Source organism: Carassius carassius, chromosome 29, assembly GCF_963082965.1.
Source record: "Carassius carassius chromosome 29, fCarCar2.1, whole genome shotgun sequence".
Taxonomy (NCBI): domain Eukaryota; kingdom Metazoa; phylum Chordata; class Actinopteri; order Cypriniformes; family Cyprinidae; genus Carassius; species Carassius carassius.
In genome coordinates, this window is record NC_081783.1 from 27,826,783 (window position 1) to 27,849,628 (window position 22,846).

General features: G+C 38.8%; 1 protein-coding gene across 2 annotated transcripts in view; it reads right to left on the minus strand.

The window, feature by feature from the left end:
- Positions 1-22,846, minus strand: part of mgat4b (alpha-1,3-mannosyl-glycoprotein 4-beta-N-acetylglucosaminyltransferase B) — a 155,371-nt gene that overhangs the window by 42,319 nt on the left and 90,206 nt on the right. For both annotated transcript variants that reach the window (XM_059516505.1, XM_059516504.1), the window contains exons 2-6: positions 18,085-18,264; positions 11,498-11,641; positions 10,491-10,624; positions 3,352-3,398; positions 2,070-2,183 (exon numbers count right to left, since the gene is read on the minus strand). In XM_059516505.1, the coding sequence (XP_059372488.1) occupies positions 2,070-2,183; positions 3,352-3,398; positions 10,491-10,624; positions 11,498-11,641; positions 18,085-18,264 (619 nt within the window). The remainder of the gene's footprint in view (positions 1-2,069; positions 2,184-3,351; positions 3,399-10,490; positions 10,625-11,497; positions 11,642-18,084; positions 18,265-22,846) is intronic.

Here is a 22,846-nt window from a genome sequence, read left to right on the forward strand (position 1 = left end):
GTGGAACATTTCAGTATGGGAACAGTGTTGGGTGTAATTAGTTACTAAGTAATTAGTTACTGTAATTTACTTTTATTTTGAAAAATAAAGACATTACTCTTATTTTTTTCTGTAATTTAATTCTTCTTATGTAACTGAACTTTATACAGTGTATAGAACATTTATATACAATCCAATAGTGGATTTAACATCAATATTTAAAGTCTTGACTTAAAATGCATGCTTTTTATGTACCCTTCTCACTTTAAATACTTTGGTGAGTTAATGAGAATATTGGTAACACTTTAGTGTCTAATGCTCACTATTAATTTGTTGGTTATTAGCATGAATATTACTGGGATATTGGCTGTTTATTATCACTTATAAAGCACACATTAATGTCTTATTCTGCAAGGCATTATTCTAAATCCTATTAATAAGCAGTAATTAGAAGTATATAGAGGCAAAAGTCATAGTAAATAATTAGTTAACAGTGAGGATTGGACCCTAATCTAAAGTGTGACCAGAATAATTTATGTAGTTACTTGAAATAATTAAAAGAACCGTTTCATATCTATCCTTGTATCATTAAGTTGTCGAGGATGATATAGGATATAGAAAGTAATTAGTAACTAAATACTTTGTACAGTAATCTAATTACACAATAATTTCATCTACAGCGATATCGTTGACTTGATTGCAAATAAATGCACAGACACTATTTAACTGAACAGAGATGACATCACTGAATTCAATGATGAACTGCCTTTAACTATCATTTTTTCATTATTGACACTGTTTTCCTAATGAATGTTGTTCAGTTGCTTTGACGCAATGTATTTTGTTTAAAGCGCTAAATAAATAAAGGTGACATTGACTTTGACACAAAGATTTAATTAGTAACTAGTAATTAATAACTTTTGTAGAGCAACTTACTCAACACTGTTTGGGAATATGTTTGTTGTTGGTGTGGGTTCTCAGCAATTAAACTAATGGTTCTGTAATTATACTCATAGAAGATCCTCCAGTCATGTTCATACCGGGGTTTCTCTAATGCTGTCATCAGCTGAACACCTTAGATGTAAGATATTTACTTAAAGCCCCCCTGAGATTTTAAGATAACATTTAAATAATTTAGCGACACATTCGCAAGTTCACGGATCTCTGGTTTTGGGTAATGGTTACATGATATGCAAGTAAATATACAAATATACTTCAAAGTGGACTCAAACCTCTTTTTAGCTGTGATAGTGTCACATGCAGAGATAGACTTCTGCATTTATTGTGAGCTTCTAAAAACACAGGAACATGAGCTCCTCGTGTGTAAATGAACACAGTGCTGCGCTTCACTCAGAAACATGCAGTGCATCAGACTATACACTTCTAAAATCACAGCATTCAATTTGACAATGCTACTGTATCTCGGGATTACCATGCAGCCCTATTTATTTAATTTTGCATTCAGTATAATTAGTTATTGGATTTTTATCTAATAATGAGGCTGTGAGGGACAGAAGTACCACATGGATTGTACTGAAACATGCCAATTGTTCACCCGACTAAACCTTTCCAAAAAACTTTAAGTAGAAGATAATTCATAATTATGAAATGAATTGTCACACAGTGGCACTGTAAGGGTGTGTGAGAGACAGCATTGACAAGACAGGCTGCAGATAAGCAGTGTGTGTGTGCAGTGGCTTTCTTTAGTTTAGTTGTGTGTTTGTGTTAATTAAACTGAACTGACAGAACAGAGATGCTAGAAGTGTGTGTGCACTCATGAATAAGGCATAAAGAAGCCTGACCCCGGGGGAACACGCACACACACAAATAAAGCTCATTTAAGTTCAGGCAGAACTTTCTGATTTATAAATGCAAGTTACTTGCAGAATCGAAAGCAGCGAATGTAAACTGCTTTTCTGTACATGTGATCACTGTGTGTGCAGATAGATATGTTTTCCATACTGAGTCACTGTATGTGAGATGCTAATAGCTGAGAAGGGCAGTTGTGGCTCAACGTTCACACTGATGAGTCATGGCTAATTACAACAACACACACACACTGATGGGATGAGAAGGGTTTGTCATATTACCTGACCCGCTCTTTAGGGTCACCAAACGACTCTTTGAGGTGAGAGAAGTCTGGATAGAAATGGATGGAGGGAGAGATGATCTCCAACAGCCCAGATTGAATCTCCCCTGGAAACCTGAGACACATACAGAGAGAGGAACACAACTCTGTCATCATTTACTCATTCACAGCATTCTGTTTGACTTTATTTCTTTTGTAAAACACAAAAAAGATGTTTAGTAAAATGTCCAACCTGCACTTTTCCATAAACTGAAAGTGAATGTTGGACTAGTGTCAAGTTTTGAATATGCAGAGGAACATTTTCAGCAAATGATGACTTAAATTTGAGTCTGTTTTTCCACACAAAGCTATTTTGTGATTTCATATTTAATGGAGTTTTTGTCTCTTTTGGAGTTGGACAGGACTAGTCCCAGCTCAGTGTGTGTTTGTGTGATGCATCTATAAATTAAAATTGTTACATTTTTGCCTCAAACTCTAATTAAGGATTAATTGAAGAATCAAAAATATGGCCATGCAGAATTAGACATTAATATTTGTTAGTGCTAATACCAGCTAAAATGCTAGTATTATGCCAGCTAATAAGCAACTAGTTAGTAGTGAGAATTTGTCGCTAAACTAAAGTTTTATCAAAAATAAATAACAGTTTTGCACTAGATAATAATATTGTTTTTATTATTTAGAATCAGTTTTTATTTGAATTGAAATTGAATACAAACTGTTTTAGTAATTTTGTTTTTAAGTAATTAAAAAAACATGTCTACATAGTTTCAATTAATTTTATTGCACTTTTAATTTATTTCAGCTTATCAAGTTTATCAAGTATATCAACCAAGTTAAAATGTTATTTCAGTTACTGCGTTTTTGGTTTTCTTCCAAGTAACAGATATAGTTTTTTATTTTGTTTTAGTTCACTATAATAACTCTATTGTGCACCCACATAACACACCCATTAGTACACAGATAGCGTAAGGGGAGAAATAAAAGCCAACAAAAGCAAAGATCTAATCAAAACACACACACAGTACTGTTCTAGTGTTGTAACTATGTGCAAAAACAATCAGTATAAACACAAGCGCATGACTAATGTGGGACAAGCAGAACGAAGCAGAGGAACTCTAACACCCGGAGGATGGACTTTCCCTTCTGTTTCTTCTGTTGGTGTCCTCAAAAAGCATGTGAGTAGAGGTCTGTAGTCACATGGTCTCTCAAACACAAACACACATGTACCAATGAAACTCAAGCAGATTTTGTTCATAACATTAATGAAAATTTAGTGTACTCACAGGCGCTTAAGGTTGTCAGCAACACTATTTGCATATTGTTGATCCGTCTGCAAAACAAAGCAAGAATCAATGGTTTAATAAATGTTCATCTCTGGGCTAGACAAGTGTTTGTAGGAGATTTTTGTATGGATGTACAATGTCGATTGTCATTTCCTGGCTTTTCCTGCTAAAGAGATTATACAGTCTCTGTAGTCAAGTCCAATAATGGAAGCGAATGGTGGTGGGCTGCTAAAGCACTTTCCAATGTAAGACAGCAGATGGATTTCACTGTTCAGATTCAATTTCACGGTTCGTTCAAAACGCAACTCAAGTATGCACCGCATTCTGGGAGTTTCCACAAGGGGTGCTATAAAATTACAGTTGGTTCCTTCTGTAAGATCATTGTTTTTTTGTTTTTTACTTTAGGTCTTTAAACCTTTTTTATGCATTGCTTTATCATTAAAGAATTTGCTTTAAAAGCTTATGCTGTATTTACATAAAAGCCACTTGGATTTTAATTCCATTATCAATTGTCTTTATTATTTATAAAATTATTTATCTGTGCACATCTTTAAATTCTTTATTTAAATTTCTAACGGAGAGGAAAGAATCATAATTTCTGTTCCATGTTGACTTCAAGTGTTCAAATACTCTAGGGCCGTTCTGAAGCACTATTAATGTGCCCTATTGTGTCAAATGGAGCCAGAACAGTCATACTCAAGGACAGCGTATACGAGGGCATAATGTGAGGATACAGACTCTGCGTCAGTGTCCATGACCCATCAAATCCTCATTACTTCCCACAGATCTCTCATGACCAAGTCATTGTTTTTAAACTATCAGAGCCACTCCTGAGACACAGGGAAGAGATGATGAGGAAACACCTGCAGCAACTCTGACCAAATCTTTCAAATTCAGAGAATTGGGAATTGCTGCTTTTTCAGACAAATAGGAAGCTTGAGGATTGTGATTTATACTGAGACCAAAAAACCCGGACCCATTTACTGTCACATCAGCTATACTCTACATAATGTTTCAAAGACAACACTCCAGAAGCCTCTGCCATATAAAACATATCCTTTTCAACCCTCTATTAAAAAATGGACAGTTTTGGGATTTTTCCATTTCCTGATGAAAATGTGAGTGGTGCTTTCCAGGGGGAACATGCCCACAATGAGCTGCTATGCTACGCTGCTACGGTACGCCGCTATATGCCTTAGAAAGCAAACACCACTAGGGATTTTGTTTCTCACAATCAACAAGGGTTTCCAGTGAGACATCTTTCGCTGACGTTGCCTCAACACATTTGCATCTACAGAAAGCCGAACCATGCTGTATATCAATGAAACTGACTGGAATACATCTAAATTGTGTACGCAAAGTAAATGCAAATGAATCTGCTTGAATCCAAATAAGTTGGGTCAAGTGTGTGGAAATGACACAGAAATGTGTCAACGAGGAGTACTTCACATTTGTTTAATTCAAATAACTCTCTCACAGAACATACTTTGTTACTGGTCAAGACATAAGTAGTAAGTTCTTTATCAAAAGCTGCAAATTAATAAAAACAATATTTTTTATTTTCACCCAGAAAATAAACATTGTCACCATTTACTCACCCTACTGTCATTCCCAACCCAAATGACAATTAAAATGATGCTTTTTCATTTTTTTAGTAAATAAATGTCAATAATATTCAGTTATTTTAGTGAATTTGGTTTCTCACACAAAACTACTGGACTTTACTATAGTGCATGAATAATATAAACCATTTTACAATCATTTCAGGTTATGGTTATTTTGAATAGTGCAATATTTGATATGCAAATTCTAAGGCCTCCGAATGATCAATGTCCATGCTTTCTGTCGTCTGATCAGTAGCTCATATGTTTTTAGCAACTAAACTGCCTTTTAGTATAATCCTCAAAACAACCCCCTTCAGGTTGTTGTATCAAAATGGAAATTCATGCTTTTATCGAGCAAATATGCATTAAATTGATCAAAAGTGACAGTAAAAAAACATTATAATGGTTACAAAATATTATATTTCAAGTAAATGCTGTTCCTTTGATAGTAGTGTTCCTGTAGTTCAATTGGTAGAGCATTGCATTATCAAGCGCAAGGTTGGGGGTTTTATTCCCCGGGAACACATGATAGGTATAAATTGATAGCCTGAATGAACTGTAAGCCGCTTTGGATAAAAGCATCTGCTAAATGCATAAAATTGTATTTTAAAATGTAATTTAATTTACTATTCATCAAAGAATCCTGTTAAAAAACTCCACAAAATATTAAGCAGCAAACACTGTTTTTTAACACTGTGTTTGTTGAGCAGTAAATCAGAATATTAGAATGATTTCTGAAGGATCATGTGACACAGAAGACCGCAGTAATGATGCTGAAAATTTTGATTTTGATCACAGGAATAAATTACATTTACAGAAGTTTTGACTTCAAAATAATAACATTTCCCAATGTTAGTTTCTGCTGTAGGTGAGCCTAAAAGACTTCATTAAAACATTTCAAAATGGTAGTATTTCCAATTTTTTTAACAAGCACTGTAAATGTAAGAAAACTTTTATATTATTATTATTATTAGTAATATTTCGAGATGAACACTGACCAGACTGAAGTTACTTTGAAGTAAAATGCGAGTATCAAATATGTTCCATCAGGCTTTTAAGGAAATTGTATTAATAAGAACTAAGAATAAAAAAGGAAGAATATAAAATAAGACATAATATTGGGAGATACAGAGTGACAGCTGATATTTATATGCATTTTATGAAAGCTTTCTGTTGTAAAGATATTACTGATTTACATTACAACTATACACATTTCTGGCAACTCTATCAAATTGTATTTTTGTGCTTAGTTTGAGCTCAGTAATCTTCTTTTGTGTTCAGCGGAAGTGAGTCAAACTGGTTTGGAATGGCATGAGGGGGAGTAAATGATCACAAAATGTTCATTTTTTGGGCGAGTTTTCCCTTTAGCATGACGAACAGCAAACCAGACAGAAAAAGATGAGGCAAGAAACAGAAGAGAGAGCTGGACTCCAGTCTGGTGGTGTGTGTTACATACTCAATTACAATAAAATTATATATAGCTTGTACTTTAATCATCTCAAAAGTAATAGGTGTGCAAACATGCAACCCATATATAACACACACACATACACACACACAGTCTGAATTTCATTGCCAGCAGTTACACGACAGTCGATGCTAATTAATGTGAAATGGCTCAAACACACTCAACAGTGTGCAGTGTGTCTAGGGCATGATGACCTTGTGATACAATCATCTCAGTGTGGAAGAACACAACATGATGCTTCACTGCAATTATCACAATACATCTGTTAAATATACTGTTATCTAAAACAAATCTCATTTTGCTGCTCTCTCATAATAACTTCATGGCTAATAAAACACTGCCCATAACAGTACATCTCACAGGATTCAGAACCAGGTCCATTTCATTCAATATATTTTGTATAAAAATAAATATAACTGCCCTCTGGTCGTAATCATTTCTATAATTATAATTAATTATTGAATTAAGCTGTTTCTTTTAACAATTTGCTCTCTCCGAACTGTAATGTGTTTCATGGGGCATAGGAAAAAAATCGAATATCGATGTGTTTTCATTACCTGCAGCAAAATATGCCCACTTGCCTACTATATACTATCAGACTCTGATACTAAATGACAAAACTATTTTATAAACTTAATAAACTAGACAGTAGAGAACATAGTGCACAGTATAAGTGCACAGTGTACAGATCATTAGGGACACAACTTTTGTTAATTGGGCTGTGTAGACTAATGACTGAACAGAAGGGCAGTGATGTGTTATTACGGGTCAGTGCTGCTAGCAGCTACACAAGCCATTGTTATAACCAACAGTACAGTAGCTTCTTAAAGTTACAGACTACTAATAACTTAAAGCAGATAAACTACTGTAAAGCTACCTGTTTAGAAAAGTCTTTAGCTACATAAGCTAGTAACAAAACAAGCTGAAGCTATTTAAAGAACGGATACATCAGATGTTAACAGTCAGATGACATGATTTTGATGAAGCACTGCCACACAAACAAGAATGCTGTTGTTCACAAATATCAGCATGGTAGTGTAACGGATGAGCAGTTCCTCGATTCATTGGTTCTGAACTAATGAATCACGATTCGTTGAATCTAAAACAATGCAAAACCAAAGCTTTTTAGCTTTTGAATTCAGGCATATAAACCAAACTCTGCAAGCTGAATGCCTGGCGTCAGCCTGGCTGGATTTAAATTATTTACGACACTCTGGAGTGATAAATTCCACAGTCAGAGGTGAGCAGCCTCAAAGTAGAAACGAAACACCCACATTCCTAAGCACACACACAAACTTTTCTTTACGCTCTTTATGTAAGTCCTTAATAAGATGTATTTTGATAGGTTTGTGCTGGGTTAACAGAGTTAACCAGTTATGCGATGGTTATGAACTTCTAATTTATAACTTAAAATGTTTCTCCTAATTTAATGTTCTCAAATAAGAGTCATGATTCTGTAACCCTGCTCCTGACCAGATCATAAAACTTTATGATCCCACTGGGAAACAGGAAAAAGCCAGCTCACGGGAATTCTTGGTAGAAAAACAAATAGTACCCTTTTATTTAAAATGTATTCTAAATACATTGACTGTGTTGCCTTTTTGGGTTTAGATGTCTTTCATAATCAAATTGGAGTATCTGCAATTTTATCGTGTGTTAATCAAACTTTAAATGTGTATAATTCTGCATATGAATGTAACTCCATGTTTCGATCATTTATATATGCCATTTTTTGGTATCCGTTTAACTGTCATGCTTTGACGGATTCACTAAGGCATAGGAAATTACAGTAAAATGTATTAATCTGGAATTACGAACTTGCTAGAATATAACTGCTGAATTCTGATAAGCCATAACACACGCGAGGGGGTGGTTCCCCAGAGACAAAGGAACGTTTTTCCCGCTTCAGATCGCGGACGTTCATTGGTTGTTCGCGCAAACAGAGGCGTGAACCAGTCAAGCCATAAGAACTGAAACCAGGAAGTTCCTCCCTCTCTTGGTCCTCTTCTCTTGTCCTCTTGTTCCGCTCTTATATCGTCGTTGATCTCAGCACGGCGGCTGAGAGAACAGCCTGTTCTCATGGCTCCTTAAGGGAGCTTTTTATCTCCGTTTTCTTTTGTTTTCTGTACTAAGTTCCTCTCTACAAGAGGAAGACGAACTCTGAACCATTACGTTCGTTGGACCTTTCAAATATCGCAAAGTCCGCAGCAGCTCCGGAAGACACGAAAGAACACGCCTAGCTACAAAGAACCACGCACACACGCACGCTGGTCTGGCGAGTCACAAAGAGACCCCATACAACTATTTATTTTCTAAGGAGACTTAAATGCTGCTTAAAAGTTGTCGATCTGATTCCTTGTTGTCTTTCAAAAGGTTACTGTCTTTGATTTTGCCATAAACTGAGTGATTATTCTGTGATCGCGTCTATTCTCTCACCTCTCTCTCTCATTCTCTCTCTCTCTCTCGCTCTCTCTCCCTCATTTTTATTCTGTTATGTTTTGTATTTGTTTACTGTCTGTATTGTCGTACGCATATTTACTCTATGTGTGAATCGTAGTTTGATGTATTATTAGTTCAGTTATTAAAACCCAATATATATTCATGATTGCCTCTGACTGAAACGCTCACTTCACGAGTCAATGAAATGTCTGATCTTAGCTACAAGCTTGTTACTTTTCAGTAACCGAAATTTCATAAGGATAGGAGAATGTTTTCATGGCCAGAAACTATTTTTCCTTGAATTATAAGAAGTGATAACTTTATTGAAAGTTGATAAGTTAATCTTACGGCCGTTTGCTGGACAAACCACTGTTTGATTTGCGGTAATTTACAGTAAGAGATATCACTATAATTGATATGAAGAATGGAATATTGACATATTAATGAGTAAATTACAGTGCCCTGTAATGAGTTATTGATATATGCAATTGAGCTATTTTTCATCTTCAATAAAACTGTCATATGAGATATATATATTAATCATATTCCTGATTAATTATTAAAATTCCCTATATATCATTTGAGTTAATTATAATGTACAACCCAGTGCGGCTACAGTAGTCATTGCTGTGCTGATATTTGGAAAACACCATAAACACCAATGTGACCTTGCTGTTATACAATATTCAATAAACAAGAAGTTAACATTGAGTAACTTATATTTTAGACACAATATTATGGCTACCTTTCACTTTGTTTGGAAGTCTCCTGTCGAGCAACATTTAAAGATGCTGTATGTAAAGTTTTGACTGTACTTAAGGATTATAATAACATAATATAATTACAGATAATTAGGAAACAGGATCACATGCATTTAAACGAATTTGTTTGGTAAATGATTCAATGACTCACTCTTAAAGATACTTTTTGTTATATACTGGATTAACAAACTGCTTTGATTCAGTGACTCCTTAATAAAATCATTCAAAAGATGGATTTCTATTATATTACACATGCCGCATACTGTGCTGTATGTATACGTAATAGAGAAAGCAGGTAAAGTCATAAGAAAACAAGAAGTGAGTGACCCACATACTGTATGATACAAGATTACAAAACACACACACAGATCAACACTTCTGGGTCTCAAAAGCCCCATTCACACTGAGATTCCAGATAATACACGGGTAATGTGTCCAGGCAATTGTTCCCTGATCGTTAGATTTTGGTTCATTCACACTGCCAGTGATTTCCCGGAATATGATTGTACGTTCACACCATAAAGTCTATTATTCACACACAACTCGAAAAGGTCCCATAATGACACGTGATATCAGGAAAAAGTTAACTTTCACTTTAGCTGGCGAACGATCTCAGCTTCAGCGTAAAAAAGACGCACGACACACCCGTTATGGCATTAGTTCTGGCTTTTGTACACACAGCGCTTGTTCCGGTACTGAACCCGGCAATGTTACTAGGTCCCCAACCCGGGATTGTGTTTGCATTCACACAGAAGGCAATCCGGCAATTTTCCTGGACTAATGTGCAATGTGAAAGGGGCTAAAGAAGAATGCTTCATCCTCATAAAAAGTGAATTCATTCGCATACTCTTGTTGTTCTGTTCTTACCTCCGCGATGAAGACGACAATCACGCAGTCCTCCTTCTCGGCCGGACTCAGCTCTGACATCAGTGAGCTCAGCGTGTCTGTCAGATAGGAGTGCACCTCTCTCTTCACACTGGGCACCCCCATCACTATCGACACTGAGAGACGGAGAGAAAGTCACTAATAAGCCCTGTGTGCTTTCACTTTGACAGATCACCACTAAAGCTTACTGTACCATCCACACACAGAGTCCTGTCTGACTGTGCATTTGCATTTCTAAGGGCTCAGTCCTAATTAAAGCAGGATGGAGAGCAGCTCCCCGCTGAGCCTGCGGGACAGCGAGCGTCTCCTCCCCGCAGGGGGCCGGGGCTGTGTTGGACAGCACCCCAGAGAAATGTCCACTCAGACCGGGCAGAGAGCCAGGACAGGAGATGGAGTGCAGTATGAGAGAGGTACGACATCTTTTCATGAGTCAGACAGAGAGACAATGCATTTTAAGAGTGAACATATAATAAGCGTTTGGTGGATGTGGGGTAAGAGGATCACAAAGACCCAATCAATGAGCATTTTTTACTTTTATGAGGCCATATTTTTTCAAACTACTCCACTTGGCCTGCTCAGATATCTCTAAAATCACAAAAAAGGGTCATAAATGCACATTAGAGTCTCATTTAAATTTGGTATTAGAGAATGATTACATCATCACGCAAGGCACATAATAGATGCATGATGAATCAGTCAACTAAATGTGTATCATAATGTTAAAAAGGTCTGAAATAAGTCTTTTATGCACACCATCCTGCATTTAATTAATCAGAAATACAGTAAAATATTACTGCAATAAAAAAAATCTTCAAAAAAATCAAAAGGGATGACTGACACACCTCCTGCATGTAACGCATTACAATGTAGTCCCAGCGTGAAAATAAAAAAAATCATGATAATCGAATCTGAGCCAGAAATGATGCCTAAATGAATGGCATGACTATCATAAGATATCACACATTATTTTGTCTGCCGCTCGCGCTGACCTCCGGTGCGTCCCTGGCCGATGTGCACGGCCGGCTGGAGGCTGGTCTCTTTGGCCAGCAGGTGCGGCAGATGGTGGAAGATGCTGGGCAGCTGAAGGACATTCTTACTGCTGGTCACGTTCCACAGCTTCAGCTTGGTCTCATCTGAAAGACATGACAATCATCCGTCATAGTCAGCTGATCTAACCTACTAGCACATGATTTGATATGAATTACTATTGTCTTAAAAATAAAAAAATCTAACTTGCTTATGTTTCAATGCTCACATTTATACTAAATTTAGCTTATAGAAGTGGAAGCTTAATGATATTCCTTATGAAAAGACAAAGTCATAAAAAACTCTTTTTAAAACACAGCTGACAGCTGTGCATGATGTGATCCTTCATGAATGAGCAAAAATCTTAACAAAAACAAGCTGAATGAAGACAGTGCTGAATCAAATGAAAGCAAGTTTTAGCACTGAAACCACAAAACATACAAAATATATCAAAATTAATTAAATACAGAGGACCGTCACTTCACAAGCTTCATAATGTGATGCCGCTTATGATTAGCATGAGCTCATGAAAGCACATATGACAGTTGGCTGTAAGCAATGGTTTATAGTTAAAGAAGTTTCAAATATGTGACCCTGGAGCACAATAGCAGTCTGATGTCTCCGGGGTATATTTGTCGCAATAGCCAAACATACGGTCACGCTGTCTAGTCTCTGTTTCCCTGGTGTCCACTAGTGGGCTCACTTCCCCTTAGGCACTTCACCGTAGGCACTAGAATTCCTCTATTCTTGTCCTGTCATCTCAGTAATTGCACTCCTGTTAATTGCACCAGGTGCAGTCACTTTATTGTCATTAGCCTTACCCTTCATGTATCCAGCCTTCTTGTTCCCCGAGATTCATCCCAGTCTGCTCGTCCTCCGAGTCCTCTCGTTTCCTGAGTTCCCTTTCCTGTTCCGTCCCTTTTGTTTGTTTATTTTGGACTGTCTTTTGGTATTGACCTTTGCTTGTTCTGACTACGATTTGGATTACCCTTGATTAATAAATACCTGCAATTGGATCTTGCTATCTCCCTGTGTCTCTCTGGGTACACGATCGTCACAGAAGGACTCCATCACTGAGATCCAGCGGTATGTCTGTTCATATTTCCTCCCCAGTCACCGAGCGGGAGAGGAATGGTTTCCAGGGTACTCGCCTGGTCGTGTTTCGTGGGACCAGGGGAGGTCACTCAGGAGTGAGTGGTCGAGAGGAGGTCCGGCATCACTCTCCACTATGGCCCCCCGTCGACCCTGGGTTCGGGAGGAACGGATGGGAGCCACCGTCTCACCATTGTGGACGGAGAGGGGAAAGGCGGCGCAAGTCTGCCGAGCCAGCGCCGATACACAAGATGGCCGCCAGCCCAGTGCCGCCGCACAAGATGGCCGCCAACCCAGCGCCGCTGCGCAGAATGGCCGCCAACCCAGCGCCATTGCACAGGATGGCCGCCAATCCAGCACCATGAGGCAAGATGGAAGCCAGCCCAACACCACAGCAAGAGTTGGCCACAAGCTCAGCGTCACGAGGCAAGATGGACGCCAGCCCTGCCCCACAGCACAAGATGGCCGCCAGCCCAGAGCCACTGCGCAGAATGGCCGCCGGCCCAGCACCACTTCCCATGATGGCCGCAGGTCCAGCAACACTGCACAAGATGGCCGTCAGACCAGCGCCATGAGGCAAGATGGACGCCAGCACAGCGCCACAGCACAAAGTGGTCACCAGCCCAGCGCCATGGTGCAAGATGGCCGCCAGCTTAGCGCCAACGCCCAAGATGGCCGCTGAGACGTTTTTGGATTATTTCTCCATGCTGTCAAAGATCCTAGAGATTCCCAGGAGTGTTCATGTCATGTCTGCTGATCCAGAGACTGTTCACGTCATGTCTGCTGAGCCAGCACCACAGTACAAGATGGCCACCAACCCAGCGCCACTGCACAAGGTGGCCGCCAGCCCGGAGCCACTGCAGAGGATGTCAGCTACAGTGGGCTTTCCTGAGTTGAGTCAGGTTCCCGCTGACTCTCCAAAGTCGAGTCAGGTGCTCGTGGACCCTCCAGAGTCGAGTCAGGTGCTCATGGACCCTCCAGAGTCAGGGTTAGTCAGCATTGACCTTCCAGAGTCAGGGTTAGTCACCGTCGACCTTCCAGAGTCAGGGTTAGTCACCGTTGACCTTCCAGAGTCAGGGCTAGTTCCTGTTGACCTTCCAGAGTCGAGTCAGGTGCCCGCTGAATTTCCAGAGTTGAGTCAGTTTCCGGTTGACCCTCCAAAGTTGAGTCAGATGCTCGTGGACCCTCCAGAGTCGAGTCAGGTGCTCGTGGACCCTCCAGAGTCAGGGTTAGTCACCGTCGAACTTCCAGGTCCTGTTGACCTTCCAGAGTCGAGTCAGGTGCTCGTGGACCCTCCAGAGTAGGGGTGTAACGATACGCGTATTCGTATTGAACCGTTCGGTACGAGGTGCGCATTATGGACCGAACGGTTCGTTGGACTAATTAATTATATTTGGAAAATAAAAAAAAATTGTGAAATATGATATGCGTTCAACCAGGTAGCCCAATAACCCAAACGACGTAACAGGCAACGCCCCTGACACCCCCGAAGAAGAAAAAAACACCAACTTATATGTTAATGTTAGGCTACTCAGTCAGGCGCTCGCTCACTCAGTACGCGCTGAAGGCTCGTTGCAAAATGACCAATGCGTTTAACAGACCAGAAATAGAAGATCCTCTAATAACCAACAGGTCTGGTGTTTGGGTGCACTATGGATTCCCTGTAAGCTATAATGGTGATGGCAAGAGAGTGGTGGATAAAAAAAATCAACGATATGTCTCATCTAGGGTACACCAGCGGGAATACAAAAAAAAAAAAAAAACACCAGCGGGAATACTTGAAACATGTCAACTCATTTACGCCGACATCACCTTAGTGTGTCAGTATCTGGGAAAAGACGGAAAAAAGGAGAACCATACATGCAACAAACTATCCCCGCAGCATTTAGACAGACATTTCCAACGGATTCAAACAGGGGAAAAGACATCACCACGGCGATTGGTAAGGCTACATTTACGTTATAGCCGCGGATATAAGACCTTACTATTTACCATTGATTCTATCACCCCCATTATAGCTTACAGGGAATCCAAAGTGCACCCAAACACCAGACCTGTTGGTTATTGGAGGATCTTCTATTTCTGGTCTGTTAAACGCATTAGCCATTTTGCAACGAGCCTTCAGCGCGTACTGAGTGAGCGAGCACCTTACTCTGTAGTGGAAAACGTAGGTTTTAAGAACATGCTTAATGTAATTGAGCCCTGTTACAATATTCCTTCAAGAGCCCATTTCAGACAGACCGTAATTCCTGCTTTGTTCCAAAAAACATAAGCCCTATAGAGAACCAATTGAGTAAAAACACACTCAATATAAAGAGTTATAGAGTTCCATATAAAAAGTTACATCTTTGTATTTGTTCATAACTACTACAATAATATAACATTTTCATTTTTTTTTATAAGGAGCTGTTTTTGTTTTATACAGTATGCTGCTAAGAAAACACCATAGAAGATGGGTAAAGAATAGCTCCATCATTGTTCAATGTAAAAAATACTTTGTTAGTTTTAATAAATAAATTTTTTTTTAAAAATCAAGGAAATTTATCTGCCAATTTTTTCTTTTTGCTGTATCTAAAACGTACCGAACCGAACCGTGACACCAGTGTATTGTATCGAACCGAACCGTGAATTTTGTGAACCGTTACACCCCTACTCCAGAGTCAGGGTTAGTCACCGTTGACCTTCCAGAGTTAAGTCAAGTCACTGGTGATCTTCAAGGACAGAGCCAAGTCATTGGTGATCTTCAAGGACAGAGTCAAGTCACTGGTGATCTTCAAGGACAGAGTCAAGGCACCGGTGATCTTCAAGGACAGAGTCGGACGTGGTGGTCTTCTGCTCCGCCCTGGGGGGCTTTCGTCCCGACCACACGGTTGTGGTGGTCTTCTGCTCCGCCCTGGGGGCCTTCTACCTCGACCGCACGGATGTGGTGGTCTTCTGCTCTGCCCTGGGGGGCGGCTGGTTCAGACGCTCGGATGTGGTAGTCTTCTGCTCCGCCCTGGGGGGCGTCTGGTTCGGCCGCACGGATGTGGTGGTCTCCTGCTCCGCCCTGGGGGGCGTCTGGTTCGGACGCACGGATGTGGTGGTCTTCTGCTCCGCCCTGGGGGGGCGTCTGCTTCGGCCGCACGGATGTGGTGGTCTTCTGTTCCGCCCTGGTGGGTGTCACGTGATGTCCTTCTAGGACTTGTGTTTTGTGTTTATTTATTTATTTTTGTTCTTCTGTCTGTGTCTTTTTTTCTGTTTCCTCCTATGGACATGGCCCTCCGTCCCTCCCCCTGATCCTCCGCCGGTCCACCTCCCTCCTGGACTCCTTGTTTTGTGTTGCACTTCTCGTCTCTGTTTTCCCCACTTTACCTGGTTGTCTTGTCTCTGTTTTCCCCATTTTACCTGGCCTTCCGTCCCTCCCCCTGGTCCTCCGCCGCTCCACCTCCCTCCTGGTTTCTTTGTGTTTTTGGTTTTCCCTTGGGTTCGGGTGGAACATCTGGCAGCTGCTCCGTGGAGGAGGGGGTAATGTCACGCTGTCTAGTCTATGTTTCCCTGGGTGTCCACTAGTGGGCTCACTTCCCCTTAGGCACTTCACCTTAGGCACTAGAATTCCTCTAGTCTTGTCCTGTCATCTCAGTAATTGCACTCCTGTTAATTGCACCAGGTGCAGTCACTTTATTGTTATTAGCCTCCCTATAAATACCAGTCTTTTCCTGTTGTTTGTATGGAGTCCTTACCCTTCATATATCCAGCCTTCTCGTTCCCCCGAGATTCATCCCAGTCTGCTCGTCCTCCGAGTCCTCTCGTTTCCCGAGTTCCCTTTCCTGTTCCGTCTCTTTTGTTTGTTTATTTTGGACTGTCTTTTGGTATTGACCTTTGCTTGTTCTGACGATTTGGATTACCCTTGATGAATAAATACCTGCAATTGGATCTTGCTATCTCCCTGTGTCTCTCTGGGTACACGATTGTCACACCTACATTGTATGGGCCAAAATTATTGACTTTCTTTTATGCCAAAAATCATTATGATTTTAAGTAAAGATCATGTTTCATAAAATTATTTTGTACATTTCCTACTGTAAATACATAAAAAACTTTTTTGAAAAATTTTTATTAGTAAAATGCATTGATAAGAACGTCATTTGGACAACTTTAAAGGTGATTTTCTCAATCTAACCCTAATATCAGAGGGCAGTGATTGGTTGATTATGGAAGTTCTAATCGGCCATGCATTATAATTTTTTTTCCTTCTTGTTTTCTCGCTTTAACGACTTAATTTTCTCGTTATCTTGACATAACCAAAGTGTTTTTTTCTCATTATAACGACATGACAGTTTTTACTGTTGCTATAGTAACGAACTCAACTTTGACAGGCATCTGATGGACAACCATGCAGACACTCTTACTGTAGACTATATTTCAGCGAATTTTGCTTCGCCTAGGTAATAACATCTACAATACTGTACATAAATAAAGGCTAATCAATAACTGTTGATTTTTCCAGAGACAGTAGGATGCAGACAGTAGGATTTCAGAAGGATGCAGAACTATTCTAAGATCTTTTAGAGCTGCTTGGATTAAACTCACTTTTAATTTTCCCTTTATTTGAAATAAAATTATATATAATTTATAATTTTTAGTAGTCATTATATGCTGTCACAGATATCATGTGCGTTACAAGCTTTTGTTGGAAAAGATCGTTCATGTGCAGTGTATGTGTGTGTGTGCAGAAAAAAACGATTACAACATTATAGAACAAAACTGAATTAAATTAGCCTATGCACTTTACATATACATCACATTTCTCATCAATATGTTTAACAATAAAGGTTAATAATAAGGAAAAGAAGCACATCACAAATAGCCTACATTATTAAATCCCGTCCTACTGTAGATAAACGGATCATCTCCACTTATTATCTAACAATCATGTGCCTCAAAGAAGCACAAATAAAGATATAGGTGCAAACAGAATACAGTGACGTCAACCTTGGTTTTGATAAGCAGTTATTTTATGACACAGAATGCGTTTGTGAAACTCATGCATCTGGCAAGAACTTAATACACAAAATAATCATATTGATTCAAGCATTTAACATTTATGAATTAATTAAATGTCAGTAATGAACAAGACTGCACAAATTATAGCGATTACGAGGAAGGTCCTATTTTATTTCAAACGCGTACAGTAAAGTGGATATACTGTACAGTATACAACACCCCATCAGTTATATTCAGGTCTATAGTTCCACCTGCTGGCGCAGTTTTGTAAGAGAAAATTTAATTTTCTAATAGAAAATTAAGTCGTTATAACGAGAAAACGACTTGGGTTATGTCGAGATAACGAGAAAATTATGTCGTTATAACGAGAAAACAAGAAGGAAAAAAATTATAATGCATGGCCGCTTAGAACTTCCTTAGTTGACAGAAGGTGTTCATCTGTTGTTTCAGGATGTGCTGGTGTTGTGTGTCTGACCTGACAGACTGCTCCAGGTGCGGTTGATGTCCCGCAGCGCTTGCTTCTCAGCGATGGCTCGCTTGATCTCGTCCAGCACCAGGTTCAGCTCTTTCGAGCGTTTGAGGTTCTCTTGCTCAGCGGAGTGCAGACGGTCTCGGAGCGCCAGAAATTCACGCTGGTAAATGTCTACAACATTACCTACAATCAGAACAGAGAGAACAACACTAATTGGTGGTTTAAAGTGCAACACAGCTTTTGCATGTTCTCAACACACCTCATCAACTTCTTGCTTCATAATTTATAATAAATAGTCAAAAGAACCGTTATGATATGCATCAATAAATAAAGGCCAATAATTGAACACAGACCATGAGCATGTTTCTCAAAAAGACTTATATTTAACAACAGGGTCTCCTCCTCTCTTCTTTTCTGAAACTGCACTTATTTACATTTAAACACCCCCCTTTTCTCAGACAGTGAGAGAATAGAGCTGGTGTCATGTAACCAGACAGTCATTCATGAGATTTTAACAAGTGTTTCAGAGAGGTTGCCTGTTTTCTCCATGTCTCGGGTCATAACCTTTCTTAACAGGCGATCAATGTTCCTGACCCCAGAGGTCAATATACAAATCTGTTCTTTCAACCCTCAAATACAGATCAAATATCAAACATTAAAGTGCATTTAAATACATTTAAAGAAATAGAGAAAATACTAATCTGTTAAGGTGTCATAGATAATTAATCTATAAAAATGTAAATGTAATGGCACTTAATAATACGGTTCCAATATTTAACTATATTAGTTAAACTAACAATGAAAAATACTTTAACAACACTTATTAATCTTAGTTAATGTTAACGTCAACATTTACTAATATATTATTAAAATGAAACGTAGTATCTATAAATTTTAGTTAATGGACCTGAGCTGAGCTGTATATTTTATTAACTAACATTAACAAACAATAATAAACACTGTAACAAATGAATTGCTCATTGTTAGTTAGTTTTAATTTATGCATTAAATATATTTAACAAATGTGACCTTATTGTTAAGGGTGCATTCATTTAAGAAATGAATATATTTATATTAAATTAAATTAAATTTTTTAACAAACAATAACAAATGCATGCATACATAAGTGTGGATAAGCTATTGGACTATGTGTGGAGCTGGTCAGGATGATCTGAAAGCTCCACAGAGTCATCAGTGTTTGTTTTGTGAAAACTGACCTACGAATTTCTTACTATTGTCTCTGGGTATCTAGCTGAGACAGAAGAAAAATGACACATTTTCAACGGTGTAGTGACACCACTGGCGGTATATAAGATCTCTCATTTTCTCATCTGACTGAGCTTATTTCTGTTCTTTCTTTGCTCTCAACAAACTCTAAAAACAAAAGAATCATGAGGATCTATGCTTTGCGGGATAATCCTGAGCAGGCAGGCTTTTTCTGGGAGAAATGCCCACTCTCAGCACACAACCCATCCACACACACACGCACCCCGTAATGCCATCGGAGTCCAAAGCCCTTGTGTAATCTGAAATTACACCGCTCCACACAAGTGCAATCCAATCCACACTTCAGACTGGGAAGAGAGGTACATATAATACCCTGTAGAGTGAGATAATCTACTGATGCACTGATGACATCGTCACTATGATCCCTACACTCGATTACTGCTGAGTGCTGGTGGCCTCAGTTAGAGGCACACACTTATAACGAGCATGTGCAGATATACACAAACACATGTATTACAGCATGTGCGAGTGGCTATTATTATAAACAAAAGGAGATGGATTCAGATGGATTGGAATAGACAGAGTACAGGATCAAATATATGTGACACTGGAGCACAAAACCTGTCTTTAGTCACTGGGGTATATTTTTAGCAAGAGCCAAAAAAACCATTGTATGGGTCAAAATTATCGATTTATTTTTTATGCCTAAAATCATTAGGATATTAAGTAAAGATCATGTTCTATGAAGATATTTTGTAAATTTCCTACCGTAAATACATCAAAACTTAATTTTTTATTAGTAACATGGATTGCTAAGAACGTCATTTGGACAACTTTAAAAGTGATTTTTCTCAGATTCCAGATTTTTGAATAGTTGTATCTTGGTCAAATATTGTCCTCTTAACAAACCATACATCAATGGAAAGATTATTATTCAGCTTTCAGATGATGTACAAATCTCAATTTACAGAAATGGACCCTTATGACTGGTTTTGTGGTCCGGGGTCTCATATTGCATGTTGAACAGAGGAAATGAAGCCTTCTGTATGATCAAAGACAGATAGTAAAAGATTAACTACAAAAGACCAGTTACACACACATACACACACACACACACACACACAAAAACAACACATCAAAAAAATGCACAAAAAAACACCACAAACAATAAATAACTAGATACTTAAAAAAAAAATGCTAAACTCTAATTATGCTAAATATAATTCATTATTATTCCTTTAATTTTTTCATATGGATTTAGGGTCAAATGTGTCCTTGATATGCTTTTTGACAGGTTTCATGAGATTCGCCCTTCTCATTTAAGTTGAGAATCTGTACTTGTCTGGAAATAGCTTCTGGCGTGTCATGAAGATGGCCGCCAAATAAACTGATGTGCTTAAAATGGACTTTGATCAAGCTCAGCATGTCTCTGTGTAAACTGGACACACAACAGTGTGTGTTTGTCCCTGCTGCAGTGCATGTGGCTGTGTTCATCTTATTAAAAGAGAAGTCTTAAGACAGCCGTGACATCTCGCCAAGCCTTGCTGTCACACTGACGCTGAAACAAATACAGATGAGAAATGTGAAAATGTGAGGGTTTAGTCGTCAAAACGATTTAACAGCATAGTCATGGCCATTATGACACCTGTGTGTGTGTGTGTGTGTGTGTGTGAGAGAGAGAAAAAGAGAGAGAGAGAGAGGACCAGACAAACAGAAGTCAGATCTCACACTTCCATCAGCCTCTAATGGAGTTGCCCTTGATTCGCTCTAACATCATTTTGTTTACTTCCTTCTTTCATGGAAATGTGCTGGTTTATTTCAGAAGAGAAGAAAAGAAAAGGGCTCGACATGAAAGCATGAAAGAAAGTGTTGCCTGTAATCTACTAAAGCTCACAAAGTGACTTAATAAATTACTTCACAGATTTCAACGCTCTCTTCTGTTTGCATCTTTAGCAGGTCAAAAATAATTAATCCTGAAATTCATTACTGAAAAACAGAAATCCCTGAGCAATGATGCCAGAACGTTTGAAAGGCTTTACAAAAATACTCCAATTGTGATAATTCCACTGCTCTGACATGTATTCTAATTAAAACTGTATTCATTGGGCGGTCTCCAAGATTAATCTCCCACGTGCTTAATTATCTCATTTAGATCCTTATAATTATCTTAATATTTTGAGCTCATTTAATTGTGCTGGCTTGAACATTTCTGAAATGATTTTTCAGACTTATCTAAAAGATACCACCATGCAACAGTGAAAAAGAAACTACATTTTCATATCTGACGAAGATGTGAGTGGCACTTACAGATACTTCAACACTGATAATTATAATAAATGTTTGTTGAGCAGCATATCAGAGTGATTTCTGAAGGATTATGTGACACCAAAGACCAGAGTAGTGATGATGGTTGGTGTAGGGCCATAGAATATACCGTTTGTACAGTATAAAAACCATTACGCCTATGGGATGTCCCCACTTTTCACAAAAACAAACGTGTGTGTGTGTGTGTGTGTACCTAATTAACCATATTTTGCGGACACATTTCTACCCAGACATTAGCTTAATCAGATAAAATCTCTTTCTAGAGATGACCTCATTTAAAAAATAAAATAAAAAAATCATTTAATTATTTTTTATTTGAATGCAAATATTCATAAGGTTTTCTGTTAGGATTAGGGTTAGATTACTGTATGCATAACTAGCTATACAAAAACAACTGAAATCTAAATGCAGAATTTTTAATTTTGATTTAGTCAAGTAAATCAGTGTGTGTGTCTGTGGATGTGTGGTGTGTGTGTGTGTGTGTGTGTGTGTGTGTGTGTGTGTGTGTGTGTGTGTGTGTGTGTGTGTGTGTGTGTGTGTGTGTGTGTGTAAATGTAGTCTAAACCGTATCATGTTGAGCAGTACCTCTGAGGCTGTCAGAAATCCCCTGGAGTCTCTCAATTTCCATCTTATTGAGTATATTTTTGTCTTTCATTTGGCCTGTTCTCTTTGCTATCATTTTGTAAAGTGGCTTGGATTCCTGCCTGGCATTTTCATAATGGGCAAAATCCATACAGATCCTGAAACCAGATCATTCCATCCGTTTGAGCGGAAGAATGACGTATTAAATACAATCCTCTTGTACTGGCACTCTAGTCCTATGAATGATCCATCTTTACGCAGACAATATAGAAATTCTGACTCCGTGTGTGAATGACCAGCATCTTTAACAGGTCCATAAAGAGAATAAGGGAGTCAATGGTGAAAACAGAAAGTCCTTGGCTTGTTGAATCACTGCTGCAGCAGTTGAGTTTCAGTAGAGCGGTCACACACAGAAAGCTTTTGAAAGGACAGGCACAACAGGTCAGCTCAGATCCAGCACACAGAAACTGACCCAGTGACATTTTCCCAGGGCACAGCAGCAGTGCGGGGGTCTCGGAGGCCAGGTCCACCACAAATAATAAAAACAACAATTCAGTTCAGGTTCATCAACAAGAAAAGCTAGGGTTATGAAAAAACGCCTTTAATCTTGTCCAAGCGCTCAACAGGAGAA